Source organism: Monodelphis domestica, chromosome 3 (assembly GCF_027887165.1).
Source record: "Monodelphis domestica isolate mMonDom1 chromosome 3, mMonDom1.pri, whole genome shotgun sequence".
Taxonomy (NCBI): domain Eukaryota; kingdom Metazoa; phylum Chordata; class Mammalia; order Didelphimorphia; family Didelphidae; genus Monodelphis; species Monodelphis domestica.
Window position 1 is genome coordinate 1,469,985 of NC_077229.1, and position 15,882 is coordinate 1,485,866.

Consider the following 15,882-nt stretch of genomic DNA (forward strand, 5'->3'; position numbering starts at 1 on the left):
GAAGCCCCTGCTAAAACCTCTGAAAAGGAATTCCAAGCTGGGCCTTCCTGCCCCCAAATCTAGCCCCAGCTTCACCAGAGCACCCAGAAGCCTCTGGTCGCTGCAGCTCTCCCACACCTCTTCTCCCTGTGTCCCAGAAGGTCATTCCCTCCCCCTCCTGGAGGGCTGACCAGCCCCTCAACATTCTTAAACCGCCAGCCCAGCATCTTCGAATGTCAATAAAAGTGAAGGGGCCGGCATTGATGAGGAAGGGCCTTGGAGTGAGAGAGGAGACGGGAGGAAGGGGACGGAGACCGGGCTAACTGTGATCTGGGGCTCAGAGGAAAGAATAACATTTAAAACTATCCTAAGTAACTATAAAATGAATCCCTGGGTAGATCTACTAATGTAATTGTAAAAGTTTGGCAACCGCTAACAGGTTTATTTGGGATTCTTAAATTCTCCTCAGAAAACTTTTGCGTAAGTGCTTAGGTTCGGCTAAGAGGTTTTTTCGAGCAGCTGCTCTTCTGCTTTGGTTACCCGGGCTAGGACAGAGTCTGCTTTTATATGCAAAATAAAACTTGGCTGAGACTGGGAGGCAACTGCTGTTTTACCCCATTGGATCCAACGGACTGGGTGAGGCTTTTCCTCCCACCTGGCCCCCCCCAACCCTTCCCCATTTCTATTAGCTTGCCTGAGGGTGGGGCAGCGGGAAACAGAGTCCAAGCCTGTATTGCTTGGATTAGAGTCAAAAGTCCACGTCTTTTGCGCAGATGGGAGTCCAGCCCGACTTCCCCAGGCCCGTGAAACCATCAGAAAGCCTAGCCGGCGTGAGCTCAGCACAGCACAGCATGGAGAAACCCTCAAATTAAACCTGGGGGCCTTCCAGGCAGTGGATTTGAGTTAGGAGCTCCCGGCTCGAGACCCAGCACCCAAACCTCTGAAAAACACCTGGCTTTGACCTCGGTGGGAGGGGAAGGACTAAACTGAATTTCCTCCCTCCCACCAAAACATTCCGTAGGACTGAGGTCAAAGGAAGTGCTTTTTTTGTTGTTGAGATTCTTTTCTCTTCACCTTTGGGCTTATCATCTCTAACTGCTTTTAAATAAAAGTCTAACACCAAGTGTGTTCCACTCTACGTGCAGTTGTCGCACCACCTACTGTTGGAAATTAAACTGCATGAAATTGAAAAGAGAACGCCTTTCCTCCTACTATTCCACCTAGTGATTTAAAGTAATAATATTAAAGTGAATACATGTAAATAAAAGGAATATTAATAGTTAAATATTAATATTGAATGAAAATTAAAACCAATTTTCTCAAATTGAACAAAGCCAAAATTAAGTTGAATTAATTAAATGTGATGTTGACAAATACCTTTAGACCACAATAATAATAATACTATCAATAACAATAATTACTAATTTTCCATAACTAATATTGATCACTACCAATTATTTTTCATTATTGTTATTGATACTTGTTCATGAAAATTTCATGTTATTAATAACAATAGTTATAATAAATACATATTATTATTCATAACAATTGCAATAAATACACATTCATTATTAGTACTATTGTTGTGCAACAATTATTTCGTTCCTCATATTAGCATATTTTTTAAACCTATTCTCATTGCCTTCCACAATAACATTAAACAAATTTCTGTCTCCATTTTTTTCATGTTTTAGGAACTTTTCATTGTTTAAGCTGACCATTGAGAAATTGTGAATTTTAGATTTACTCCACCCTGTTAGTCTTTAGAATTTTAGCAACCAAGAATGAAGGGGAAGGAGAGAACACCTTGTGGCCCCTCCAAAATTAAAAAATTCAGCCTCAGCCAAAAAAGCTTTGTTTTCTGCCTGCTCTTTCACCTAGAAGAGTTAACTGGATTAAAAGGCTTTAAAAAGGGACTACACCCTTACCTCTTATTTTCACACCCTGACTTTAACCCCTAGCCAGTAGTGCCATCTACTGAGTAAAACCATAATTATAATTATGAGCTCATCCCCTACTCCTCCCATCCCCTTTCCCCTAATCTATCCCTCTTACCTTCCCTAACCATCCCACCACTCATACCTTCCTCACTACTCAGTGCCCACCCATCTCTCCTATCCCCACCTGTACCAACCCTTCAGCTCCTCTCCCTGTCAGACCATGTTCATCCCCTACTCCTCCCATTCCCTTTCCTCACAATCTATGTCTCTACACTCCTTTACCATTCTTCATAGCATTACTACTCAGACCCTGGAGTTTCCTCCTCACTATCCAGTGCCCACCCATTTTCCCTATAGCTCATATACTTATTCTCTTGGCCATCATTTTCCCTACTCTCCTCCCCCTGACCTATCCCATTCACCTTGCTATGACTCCTCCTCTAGACCTCACCCATCCAACTCCTCTCCTCCCAATCCCCATCCACGTTCCTCTCCTCCTCAGCCCTACCATCAACCCTGTTCCTCTCCTCCCAGCCCCTGCCCCACTTTTTCATTCTGCCTCCTGTAGATGTTAAAAACTGTGAAGGCCAAAACTGTAAAGGATAATTTTTAGTGTTTTGACTGAAAATCTAAAATAAGTGGTTGCCATGGAAAATTCCCAAATATTGTAAATACCCAAGTCAGCTGTGATTTATGGAGATTTTAATTAATAAAGAAAGAAGGAATTAAGGGAAGGAGATATAGAGAGAAAGAGAGAGGGAGAATTAATTTTAAGTGCTCTGGCTCAGACTGAGACAAGCAGTAGAAAAAGGCCTAGGCCAAAATGGCCTAGACCTGAGTCTAAGGGAGAGTGAGTCAGTCTTTATCACTCACCACAAGACCATCTCCAAGCTGGGTTCTTCCACTCCGAACTGAATTCCTCTCCAAACTGAATTCCCTTGCGAACTCAATTCAATCAAATTAAAACTTAATTCAAATTGATTCCTGACTTTTTACCCCTTCCTTTTAAAGAAATTTTCTCTTATGTCACCTCCCCTAAATTTTCACATCTACCAATCACAGTAGACACTTTTTCCCAGGACTGCCCATTCTTAGTTTTCACCTTCTTTGGTTTTCACCTTCTCTGGTTAGATTAAATCTTCTGAGTACTTTACACCTTTTTGTTAAGCTTGCCTTTTATAAGTTACTTGACCTTTTTGTGATTAATTTAACCTAAACAGGTACTTAACACCTTTTGGTATTAGATTTAAAAATAGACCTAGCTTAAGGTTCTAGCTTTACTATAAGGTATGAGTTAGGGACTTTCATTGTTCAATCAGGAGTTTACAACTTTATCTTCCTTTAAGGCACTGTCTAAGTAGGGTGGATTAATTTTAAAAGTTCCCAAAACATTCCTGATTCTTGTTAGACCAAGTATCTCCATTGTTATAAGAAGGGAATAGCTAAACCAAATCTTCTAAGGTACAGTCTGAGTAGGTTTTTTTTAAGATTCACACTCCTCACCTTTTGACCAGCTCCAGTCACCCCATCCACCCCCTTCCCCAACTAGCCTCACTACAATCCACTCCATTGAACTCCAGAAAACAGGCCAAGCAGCAGTTCCCACAGATGATTTGAATAAAGGTCTTTTCCCTCTAAGGGATGTCCCTACTTATAACAAACATGGAGATTTAGTAAATATTAGACATCATACGCCTTTCTCTCCACAAGACATTGAGAGATTCAAAGAAAAATTACCTTCCATTGAAACAGAGTGTGTTGCTGATAAGATTGAGAGTATTTTTCACACATATAATCCCACATGGTTTGATATGGAAGATTTGTTCCAGGCCTTGCTAATGGAAAGGGAAAGGAATAATATTCTTTCTCTTGTTAATCAGGCCCAGAGAGAGGGAACACCTAGATGGCCAACTGAAGATCCCAAATGGAACCCAAATTCAGAGCAAGATTACTTACAACTATGCCAGGCTAGAAATGCATTACTAAAAAGATATGAGAGCTTGTTCTGATAGACCTGGTACATGGACTAAACTGGAAAATCTGAAACAAGACAACAATGAAAATCCCTCAGTTTATGGACAGACTTATTGAGCTGGAAGGAAGGTATATAGAATTGGATTTTGATAGGCAAATGAATGTTAGACAAATCAGAATACAATCTGTGAAAAACAGTTGTAAGGTAGTTAATTATTTTATGACAAGCTGTCCAAACTGGTCTACTATGGACCTTGAAGAATTAAAAAGAGTAGCAGTTTATGCTTTTGAGGGACATAAAGAAAAAGGAGGAGAACATTAATTTAGGGGAAACATTAAGGATGGAAATAAAGGAATTGACTAATAAACAGGGAGAGAAGGATAAAGAAAAGGCTAGTTTAATAGAAACATTGACAAAGTTAGTAAAACAATTAACCTAAACATTTGGAAAGGCAAGGCAGGGAGAAATCATAGCTCCCTTACAAAAATACACAAAGCAACTATTAACATGTTATTTTTGTGGAAAAGTGAGTCATGTAATTATGAGTTGTAAGAAGAGGAATCAGGAAAATAGGAATAGGAGTTTCAGGAATAACTATATTGATAGGAGGAAGTTATTTAAATGAGGCAAATCAAAATTTATACCCAAATATCTGTACTCAGTGTGGGAACCTCCCTCAGTGTGGGGGACCCCAGAGGTGTGGACAAAGAAATTTAGATGAATGATGGCATTTGGGAGAAGAAGGAACCTCAAAGAGATTGGAAGTGAATTTTAAGCCTTTTCAGACCTCACTACCTTACTGACATGAACTGTTTGTTTGTTCCCCTCCCCAGAATGAAGTCTCTATAACACAATTCTAAATACATGATGTAATTTACTCTTAAACACTTCCTAAGTTATCAAAATTGAAATATTCTGTTATATTATCTTTATTTGAACTTCCCCTATGATTGTACTGTTATGAATTGTCACACAGAGAGGATGGATGGACTCCATCAAACTGGTTTGAACCTGTTTGCAAGTTTTGGAGAATTTAATTATCTAATATATCTCAATTGATTTTGATGGGTCTTCAAAGTGATTTTTAGATATCTGCGAGCACCACTGCCTCTGTGCTGTTTGTAACAAGAGGTAAGGGTCCACTTGTAGTTCAAGTAGTGTGCAATGGCATTGTTGTATTTTCCCATCTCTGCATTTATTGAACATCTAATGGATGAGACATCTGAAGTAATTTTCTTTTTAGTCCTCGGCTCCACGTGCAAATTGTTGGGACATATCGGAGACAGTTCTGTTACACTGTTACAGTCTCATACCAAGAGGGAGGGAGGTGCCCAAGCGGCTTAGTTACCATGTGATGTGTTATAATCTCATCCAGGAGGTGGGAATAATTTTTCCTGTGAAGCCTAATAGCTTCAAAATATATTTATTTTTATATTTGTATGTCTTCATCAACAGCACATAGGTTTTTTCGGGGGGGGGGGGAGGGGTTCTCACACCAAATTTTGTAACGATGGTAATAATAGACTTTTGTTAAAAAATCTCTCATCCGAGATTGAAAGATTGGCTAAATCTGTAGAACTTGTGACAAATATCCATGAGCTTCAAAAGCTTTTTAATGACACACAGCAAGTAGCTATAGAGACTCATGTGAATCCTAATGATAGCTGGTAGAACCTCTCTCTCATGGCTGCAAGGAACGGATTTGTTTGCAGTTATCCTAAAATGAGCTCTTATAATTTTGGGGATTTGGGTACTTCTTAGAATCTGTATTAGTTGTTGTACTAGTTTTCAAAAGGCTTTTGCCTGGTGAAAAAATTATGTACTCTCACACTGTGGATCCTGGCCAAGTTAAGAGGGATATAAATCTCATTTTTGAGTGAGCACCTTTTGTGTTGTGCCTCTACTTGTCTAACACATTGTCACATAGACTGTGAATTATGAAGTTATGACTTATTATTTTTCTTTATTTTGCAATAATATATTTGAAGATTTTTCTTTCTTTTTTCCTATCCTTGGTAAGACTCGAAGTACATGAAATCAGTACTAATGTTTTTTGACTTGAAGGATAAAGTTTACAGGATAAGTTTGCAGTTTCTATTAGCCCCAGTAACTATGCATACCCAGAAGCTTTAGACTATGGAAACCTGCCATTTATTGATAAATGTTATGGGACTTTGTCTAATGATTGTGTCTGATTCCAGGAGAAGAGAACAAAAGAGCCACTATACAATGCCAAGTAGCACGAAAAAGGACCAAACCAAACCAGGGAGGATGGTTGAACTTCTATGACAATTTGAAAGGACTTGAACCTAGTGTGAGAATCCAAGTTGCGGTGCTTCACAAATGTTACGATGCAGGACTCCTCGTACCACACTGCTTGTGCAATATTCTGTCAAGTACCTCAGGTTGACTATTATCCTGGCTCCCCCATCCCTGACAGTGAAGGTAAAATCAGACTAGGGAATAATTTTTCCATTTGTTGCTAAAATCTAGTCCTTTCTCTCTTATAATATGGCAATTTTCTGTAGTCCTGGCTGCAAATGGGTAAAGTGCTGTACTGCTGCTATTGTCCTTTTATGCCCTATTATGGGACATAAGTCACTTTAATTGGACCTTGCCTGTGATTCAAGAACCTATTAGTGATTTTTTTTTTACTTAGAATTTTTTACACATGAGATTTTTATTTTTTTTTTTATCATTTCTGTACTTATTACTTTTATACAGAATTTAATCCTTACTACTTTGTTTGTGATTTTTTAGGAGGGTAGTTTGTTTTTTCTTTTGACAATTGTTTCTTATACCTCATAACTCAGCCATGTATTCCAGGGTGATTCTGGTGTCTGGTCGGGGGTGGGGAGTGGGGGGTGCAACTATCCAAAAATCTAAAATTTTAAATTTTGGGGGGAGAAATTTCAGGAAAAAAACCTTGCCAACATCCCAAATCAAGAAAGAAGATCCTTTTAGAGAAGGTGCTGGTAAGACGCCTGCAGAAGCCACACACTGCATCAAAAGATCCAGAATGAATTACTTTGGGATATAATGAACTGAATGGAAAGGGGTTGAACATACTTATTCTGAATGCAAACTCTTATGCCAAAGGGGACTGCCCCCAAATGGGCATTTTGTCAATGCATCTATCAATCAGTTTTTGTATTTTTCTTCTCATGTTTCCCTCTCCTCTCTACCTATTATAATTTCCTCTTAGAAAATGCAATATTGTATGTACTTTTAGCTAGAAGGTATTTGGAGGTTTAAAATAGTTACGTTTAAATGATCCATTGGGGAAACTGGTCTCCCAAATTATCTCAGGGGGTTTGTGTTAGGGAAGTTCATTCCCTCCCTCTCCTGGAGGGCTGACCTTTCCATCAACATTCTTAAAATGCCAGGCCAGCATCTGCAAACATCAATAAAAGAGAGAGGGCAAGGACTGACGCGGGCTTTTTGGACGAACCCATAGAGTGAGAGAGGTAGCAGGGAAGGAGGAAGGGAATGGAGAATAGGCTAAATGTAATCTGGAGCTTAGAGTAAAGAATGAGATTTAAAACTATGATTGTCTACCCTTCTAATAAACATTATAAAATTATCAACTGGGTAGATATGCTAATTTAACTGTAACATCACCTCTCTCACCAGGGCAGCAGCTCCTCAAACCTTCTTGCCCCAGCATCCACGGGGCTTCCCTCTGCTCCAAAGAAGAGATCACGTCTTCTGGGGGAGCTAGAAGCCCTGGGCAAGGGAAAATCGAGAGAAGCTCAGTTAGTTCTCTTTAGGGAAAGGTTAGGGAGTCCAGTTACTCCAATTAGAGACTCTGTCCATGAGGTTCCCACAGGAGTCTGCCAGCACCTGTCACTGTCTGTAATGCAGAAGTCCAGGATAGAATGTGCCTGTTACCCTGTTGAGGGATCTCAAATGAACAACTCCCCTCCCCCAGAGGGTCAGTCTGAAGCACCAGACACAGGGACCTAGAGGGATCTGCTTTTGTCCCATCATCCTATCTATTCCTCCCTCCTTGACACATCTCTGAGCCTTGGGGACTGTTCTCTCAGGGAGTCTCTTGCCTCCTCTCCTAGGGAACTCAACAGTCCTCCTTGGGCCCAATGTTGACTCTCAGCTAGTCCATTCATCTTGACAATCACAGAGGAGGGCAAGCAAGGCCTGCTAGAGGCTTGAGGGGTGTTCTGGAGGAGAGTTTTCACAGAATATAGGGTGGGAAAAGGAGGGGGGAGAAGTTTAGGGAAACAATCTGGAATCAGAATTTAGGTTTTTAGGGCATTTTCTTCTGAGAAGGCTGCACTCAGTCCATAGTTTTCCATTATCTGGAAATGAGAGGCAGCTAGAAGAGGGGACAAGGGCCTGGGATTAGAGGCAGGAAGACCTCAGTTTACATTTCGCCACAAACAACTCCTATCTGGGTGCCTCAGAACAAGTCACTTCATCAAATCTATTTCCTCATCTGTAAAATGGGGATAATTGTGTTACTGAATTACAAAGACGAAGGCAAGGAAGAAGTGCCATATTATTATAGAGAAAACCCTCAGCAGAGCCCTGGGACAAGAGCAGGTCTTTATAAACGTTTCGTCCCTTCCCTCCCTTCCTCAATGACTCTACTGGAGGCTTAGGGCAATAGGAAGGAAGACTAAGGTCAACCCTTTTCTGCTAGGGACATCTAGGAGCTGTGAGTTACAAGTTTATGTCGATTAAAGAGAAAAATATCCCCAATAGTAGATCCACCCTAAAGGGAAAGAGGGTGGGAGGAAAACCCTCCTGAACAGTTTTCCCATATGGTTTTCGGAGACCTAATTCCAGGCCAGGGAGAGGCGAGGCAGAATCTGCTCTGAGATTACTTCCATATCTGAGGTTCTCCAACACACATTTGATCTTGGGCTTCAGGAGTACCAAAAGGAGTCTCCATGGTCCCATTATGCAATGCAAAGTCCTTTTACAGGAGAAGCAGGCAGCAGGAGGGCCCTGGCTTGGGGACTCGCCTTACCAGCCCTCCTCCCTTCCTCATGACTGAAAACTGCTCCCCACCCTGCCTGCTGCTCAGGAAGATTTTCCCTTAGATGATCGACTCAGGCACCAGGGAGAGGCTCCTTACCCACAGAGAGCAGGTTCCAGGTATTCTCCAGCATCACCTCCTTGTACAGCTCCTTCTGGGGTGGGGACAAGAGGCGCCACTCCTCTCTTGTGAAGTCCACAGCCACATCCTTAAAGGTCACCTAGAGCAGCCCAAATCAGAGCACAGAGGCTGAAAGTCACATCACAATGAAGACCCCACCTCTGGTCAGTTACAGGAGGAAACTGACCCACAGAGAAGGGAAGGGCCCAAAGGTCCCGCCCTTTGTCAGTGTCAGAGGCAGCACTAGAAGCTGAGCCTTTAAGAGCCCAATGGAGGTTTGGGGAAAGCAGCTCAATGAAGCTGAGGAGATTCTAGTGTGTGAAAGGAAATCTCCAGGGGTCCTCCAGTACAGGACCACAAGGGAGAAGAAGAGGCAGATACAGAGAAGATGGGACACACAGAGGACACCTCAAGGGCCATTCACTTTCCTTTCCATCCCCTCTACCTCCAGCACCTGTTCTGCCCTTCTGGGGATTCCCCAAGAGGCCAAAGACAGTCCTTGCCCTCCAGGGGCTCACAGCCCAGTGGGGGAGGGAGACAATATGCAGAGAAATGGACACAAAATGATCTCTGTCTAGGAGAAATGGGGAAGAATGGAAAGGAGGAAGGCGCTCTGACTAAGACGGAGGTGAGGAGGTTTCCTGTAGAAAGTTTTCAGTCTTTAGTTGGGACTTACAGGAAGTTTAAAGGGGTCAGTGGTCTGGAATGTGGAGGGAAAACGTTCCAGACATGAAGTAACGTCATTGATGTGAACTCTAGATTACTACAAAGGCTGTAGACAGGACTGAGAGAAGGAAAACTGGGGGTTCTCCATCGTCCCAGAAAGAGAAGAACATACAGGGGAGGAGGTACACAGGAGAAGGCAAAGCCTGAGAAGATGGAGAAGGGGTGGAGGCCCTGCCTTGGTGTAGAAGGGGGTTCCACTGATCAATGTTCCTGTGGGTGAGGGGAGATGAGGACTCACACTGAGGCCAGACAGACTTGGTGCCTGCAGTCTACTAGTCCTGAGTGGGGATGGGGATGTCCAGTGTGACACTTGGAGGCCTGGGATAGCCTTGACCCAGGGACCAGATTTCCAGGCAAATGAGGAAGAAAACAAGAAGCTTCACTGTGACAAGTGACAGATGAAATGCCTGAGGAATCAAAGCTCTGCTCTTCTGAGCACATCAATTTATTAAAGCAACGTATGCCAACTGCCTAACCAATAGGGACGAGGCCCTTTCCTGGGCTTAGGGCTGGACATCAAAATCAGGGGGAAAAGAGACTTTTCTACCTTAAAAGAGATGAATTGAACGAGACCAACGAATGCAAAGGAAACAATCCAGTGTTGGTTCATCTGCTTTCTAACTGGAGAAAAGATTAGGGACTTGCCAAGTCGGCCTGGGGAAGAGGGACAGAGGAAGCTCCCTGACAAGGGGTCCTTCTCCTTCCCAATGTCTGTACAAAGAAGCAAGAACTGATTGATTGATGTGCAGCCAGTGTGCAGATGAGACCCCGAGACGTACAATCAGGAGAAAACTCCTCCCATCAGTCTCAGAATCTGACTGTGTTTCTGGTCAGCCGAAGCTCGGCCTTAGCTGAGGGTCTGCAGCATCCCAGGTATGTTATTATCTTGAAAGTGTCATTGATGTATTGACGTTGTAGCCTATGTCCTCACAAACCAGACTGATGATCACGTTGCTTCAGTCCAAAGGACAACAGAATTCCTGAGCAGGCCATCTGCTGCCACAGAGACCCAGCTACCTCCTTGTTAGACCACGTTCCATACCAAGCCACAGGTTCGACGTGGTTGTGAATCGAGCCAATGCTAAATCCTAAGCCCAACAGGGTGACACTATAATCACACACCACGTGTTCAGCCGTTCCCCAATGAATGAAGGCCCCTCCATTTCCAATTCTCTGCTACCCCCAAAAGACCTGCTATATAAGTATCTGAATATGAATAGATTCTTTCCTCCTGTTGGGGATCCCTCTGGGACACATGCCTAGATCAAAGGGTAAGCACAGTTTGAAAGCCTTTGGGGCAAAGTTCCAAATGGCCCCCCAAATAGTCGATCAATAGATGTCAACTATACCAACAATGCATGAGTGTCCCAGCTTTCACACATCTCTGAAGTGATCATTTTCTTTTTCTGGCACGATGGCCACATTGAGAGGTCTCAGAGATGTTTTACTTTGCCGTCCTGGGACACAAATGCTTAGCTGACCTCAAGAGGCACTTAACAAAAAAATGGAAAACTTTGATTACTTAAAACAGGAAAACTTCTGCACAGAACTTTAACCTCTGTTTGCCTCAGTTTCCTCAACTATGAAATGATGAGAATAAGAACATTTACCCCAGAGTGTTAGTAAACAGATTTCTGAAAGCATATTTTTAGGAGAACATGAAGCACTCCAGTCTGTCTGTGTCCCTTTCTTTACCACTGAGCTATTTGCAGAGAAAACTTTCAGGCCTTCCAGAAACTCACCCTCTTCTCTCCAGCCTGTCCAACAAGGGAAGGACTAGACCAGTGAGAAATTCTACTGAACAGAGAAGTAATGTCCCCAGCTGCTGGCTCTGGTACAAACAGGTCTGCTCAAGAACACTCAAAGCTCCTCTTCTGAGAAAAAGGCCCCATTTCTGTGTGAGGGTCCTTTCTGGGCTCACCCCAAACTCCTCGGACTCTCTCTGGTCAGGGAGCTCAGCAGCAGAAGGCCAGTGCGGGAGTGGGTGGGGGGTCACACTCTGAAGTGGATACAAAAGCCACAGGGGAGCTCTCTGGGGCCTCCCCAGCTGCCTGATTCTGGCTGTCCCTGGCAAGGACCCCGACCATTCCTACAACAGGCTTCACTGGCATATACTGACCTTCCAGCCCCTTCCTCTCCCCTCACACCTCCCTCCTCCTCCTCTGACCCAGGGACACTGGGCTGATCCTTGGCCAAGACCTTCTACGGTCTGATTCTGGGCCTTTCCAGGGGCCGTCTGTCTCCCTGCAGGGAAGGTTGTCCCTCCTGCCTCTGGCCTCAGTTTCCTCTGAGTCCCAGGTGAAACCTCCCTTTGGGAACCAATGTTCTCCATAGAACCCTGAGAGTCTTTCCTCCCACAAAGCCTCCTTCCATCCCACACACACACACAGATTGTTTGGACATGGAAATCCAACATGGGAGACTGTGTCTGGGGGGAGCTCTTGGGATCTGAGCTGCCCAAGGGCCAAGGAATCACTCTCAAAGCCAAGAAGAGAGCCAGGAAGGGCTGTTCCTTCTGCCTGGCATATGGGGAGAGAAATGGCCCAGCAGGAAGGAGGGAGAAGTTTCCCAGCCCATCTTGTGCCTGAGCCATGGAAGGACCTCCTTGGCTGAGGGAGCTGTGTATAACTGAAAAATCTGTTACCCTAAAAAAAGAACTACATTTCCCAGGATCCCACTGACTTCCTGTCATTACGTACTTCCTGTAAACAGGGGATATAAGGCAGGGACATGGAAGATCCCACCCTCTGTTTGGTTTACAGCAAGCATGGTGCTGGTGGTGGTAAGCTAAGCATGGCGATCTTTAAAATGGCTAACCAGTCATAGGTACTTGGTTTTTATTTTGTACTCTCTTTATTCTTTGATTTCTAATGATCACTTAATAAACCTCCATAAAACATATTTTTATTTTTACAGATTATAATTTAATTTTTACAGTTGGTGACTAGAAGGGACAAGAAATCTCTCAATTTTTTTTAAGATAGCCGAGATAAATTTTTTAAGCCACATTTCTCCTGCCAAGGCTTTTTGCCCACCCCACCCTTGCAAACTCCAACTCTCTTTGGAGCTGCTTTTTTCCTTTCCTACTTTTTGCCCTGTTGCTTTCTCTCCCTACTGGCCAGGCTATTTTTAGCCAGGGGACTCTTGGGGAAGAAGAGATAAACTGCTATCTCAAATTTTGCTCCTACCTGGCTCCTATAATCTAGTCCCTTTTCTGTCTTTCATTGTGTGGCAAAACTTTCTGTAGTCCTGGTTGCTGATTGGGTAAATATATAATTGCTTAAATTGGGCTCTGATTCAAGGATCTGTTATAAATTTATTTTTCCTATACATAAAATTTTTACACCTAAGACTGATACTTCATATTTAATCCAGAAGTTATTTTTTCTCTTTTATTTGGATTTTTAAATGTTTTTTATTTCTCTTGCCAATTGATTTATGTACTTAATAGCGCAGCCATAAATCCCTAAGTGATCCCTGTGTTTTTCAATCACTCTCTTCAGGGGTGTGTGTATCATTATTATTATTTTAAATTGCAAAGTTTAAATTCTTTTTAAGAGTAATTTTAGGTTAAGAAACATGCTAAGCAAATACCAACAACACGGAAATGGGTTCGATTCAAGAACACATGTGATACCCAGTGGAATCATGCGCCGGCTATGGGAGAGATGGGGGGAGGAAAAGAAAATTTTTGTTTACAATGAATAATGTTTGGATATGATCAAATAAAATAATGTTTAAAAAAGAAAAGAAACATGCTACCTCTCAGAATCCAGAAAATGAATTCTTTGGAGAAGGAACCATGAAGATGCCTCCACAGACCACACAATGCACATGCACGAGAAGATCCAGAGTGAACTCTGGGATGTGGTGATCTGAACTGTGTGGGGTTGAATGCATTTGTTTGTATGTATACTATTATGCCGAAGGGAACTTCCCCCTAACTGGCTTTTTGTCAATGGGCCTATCAATGATTGGTTTTGTTCTCTTTTCCTTTTATCCCCAAATGATTGTAATTTCAAAGTTGGTATGTTTACAAGACCCATCTGAGACTAGTCTTCCACGGATCTCAGGGGGTAATGTATAATTGAAAACCTGTTACCCTAAAAAAGAACTACATTTCCCTTACCTACTTCCTGTAGACAGGGGATATAAGGCAGGGACATGGAGGATCCCGCACTCTTTTTGGTTTGCAGCAAGCATGGTGGTGGTGCTGGTGGTAAGCTAAGTGCAGGGACTTTAAAAATGGCTAACCAGTCACTGGCATGTGGTTTTTATTTTGTACCCTCTTTATTCCTTAATTTGTAATGATCATTTAATAAATCTTCATAGAATATATTTTTATTATTACAGATTATAATTTAACTTTTACAGCTAGAATGCACTGACCTGGGCTGCAAGTCTGTCCCTCTCCAAGGCCATCCCGGGCACTCCAGGCTCCCTGTGGAGGCAGCAAAGCAGCCCCAGTGAGTCCCCCCTGAAGCTCCTCCAGCTTTCCCGGCCTCGTCTCTGTCAGGGTTAAATGAGGAGTTTGGACACAATAAGGGAGAACCTTGAATCGGTTCAGGTTTACTGAGAATACAGCAGACGAGTAAATTCAGGTCAGCCCTTCAGGCCAAGGAAAGGAGCCGCCCAGCAGCTTTTCCTCTGAACGGTTTAGGTTCATTAAAGCAGAGACAGTAAATGAGTAAAATGAGTCACTGAAGGGGAGAAATACAGGAAAAAGGCAGAGAAAGAAAAGTTCCCCATGTCTATAATGGAGATCCTATAACTACCTCTAACTGTCTCTATTAACAACCACCCCACACAGTTCCAGCCCAACCCAATCAGTGTTTAATCCAACCCCAATTAGGTCCAAAAAGTTCAAGAAAAAGAAAAAGCCAAGGAAGGGGCCAGGAAAGGGCTTTGGCTCAGGGAGGGTGCTGGTCAGGAAGGCAGAGCTCAGGGATCCTCAGGGGGCTGGGTCTGAGGGCAGCCCAGAGGAGCTGGGGGTCATGGCCCCTCTCTGCCCCTAGACCCCCTCCCCTGGGTTGGGATTCCCCCTGGGCCACCCCTACCAGGCTGGGCAGGAGAGTCCTTCCCTCCCTCTGCATGGGGCCTCTCCTCCCCTCTCCCACCATCCCAGGGACCCTCCCTCACCCCCCCCCAGACAGCCTAGATACAGCCTGAAGGAGGAGGGGGCAGCAGAGAGCTCCTGGGGGGGGGGGTCCTGCGGGAATGTGAGGCTCACAAGGAGGGGCCATCTGCGGTTGGGGGGGTTTGAACCATCTCAGGAGAATCAGACAGGTGAAGGGGGGGTCGGTGCTGTGGGGGGAGGAGTTAAAGGGGGAGGGGGAGGACCAGGAAGGGAGGGCCTGGATGTGGTCAAGAGGCCAAGGTGTGTCCAGTCTGACAAGAAACTGGCCCAAAGCCAAAGCCCTGCTCAGGGGGGGAGGGGCTTAAAGAGGCCCCCTTGGGTTGGGGGAGGGGCATGGGGATCCCTCCCTGTGCTCCCAGGGCCCAGCCAGGAAGCCCTTCCAGGGGGCCAGGGCAGGATGGGGGTTCAAAGACAAAAGGGGGAGCCGAGAAGAGCACAGGAAGTTTCTGAGGCCAGACTGGAACCCAGGCCCTCCCCATGCAGGCCCCGCACTCTCCCCAGTGTTCCCTTTGCCCGAGGGTAGTCCTCCCGGTGGGGAAGGCCCTCCTCCTCGCCAGCCCCACTCCAGGCAGGTCGTTTTAGGAGCAAAGAAGATCCCGAAGAGGAAGCCAAAGGCCACAGACGACCCCTGTCAAGACACCAGAGCAGCCCGGATACCCAGTACCCCGCAGGAAGCTCGCACTTAGGCGCTGTTTGTCCCGCTCCGTCCTGGCCCAGCTGCAGCGTCCCAGGACGCGGGGGGGGGGGGGGGGGGGGAGGGGAGGGGCTCCCGGCTTTGGGGGGATTCAGGAGGTCCAGGCGGGAGGTGTCGGCCCCAGAGGGACTCGTAAACGGGAGGATTCGAACTCAGTCCTGCTCTCTGCCGCCCGCCCTCCCCCAGGCTCCCCTCCGTCTGGCCCCTCCCCACGCGGCGCCCCCCCTTTCGCGCTGTCCCCCGCCGAGGCTGGAGGCGCGGAGCGGAAGGAGATCTACAGCCAGCAAAGGAGCGGCGGTAGGAAAAGCTTTG

The 15,882-nt window shown here is 44.7% G+C and overlaps 1 protein-coding gene across 3 annotated transcripts in view; it reads right to left on the bottom strand.

Annotated features, from left to right (window-relative positions):
- The window catches only part of LOC103105264 (zinc finger protein 420-like), a 32,718-nt gene that overhangs the window by 14,661 nt on the left and 2,175 nt on the right, over nucleotides 1–15,882 (bottom strand). For 2 of the 3 annotated variants that reach the window (XM_056821184.1, XM_016432472.2), the window contains exons 2-4: nucleotides 14,129–14,180; nucleotides 8,993–9,113; nucleotides 7,516–7,620 (exon numbers count right to left, since the gene is read on the bottom strand). In XM_056821184.1, coding sequence (XP_056677162.1) covers nucleotides 7,516–7,620; nucleotides 8,993–9,113; nucleotides 14,129–14,161 — 259 coding nt within the window. In that variant the 5' untranslated portion in view covers nucleotides 14,162–14,180. The remainder of the gene's footprint in view (nucleotides 1–7,515; nucleotides 7,621–8,992; nucleotides 9,114–14,128; nucleotides 14,181–15,882) is intronic. The other variant, XM_007490091.3, reaches the window with a different exon arrangement.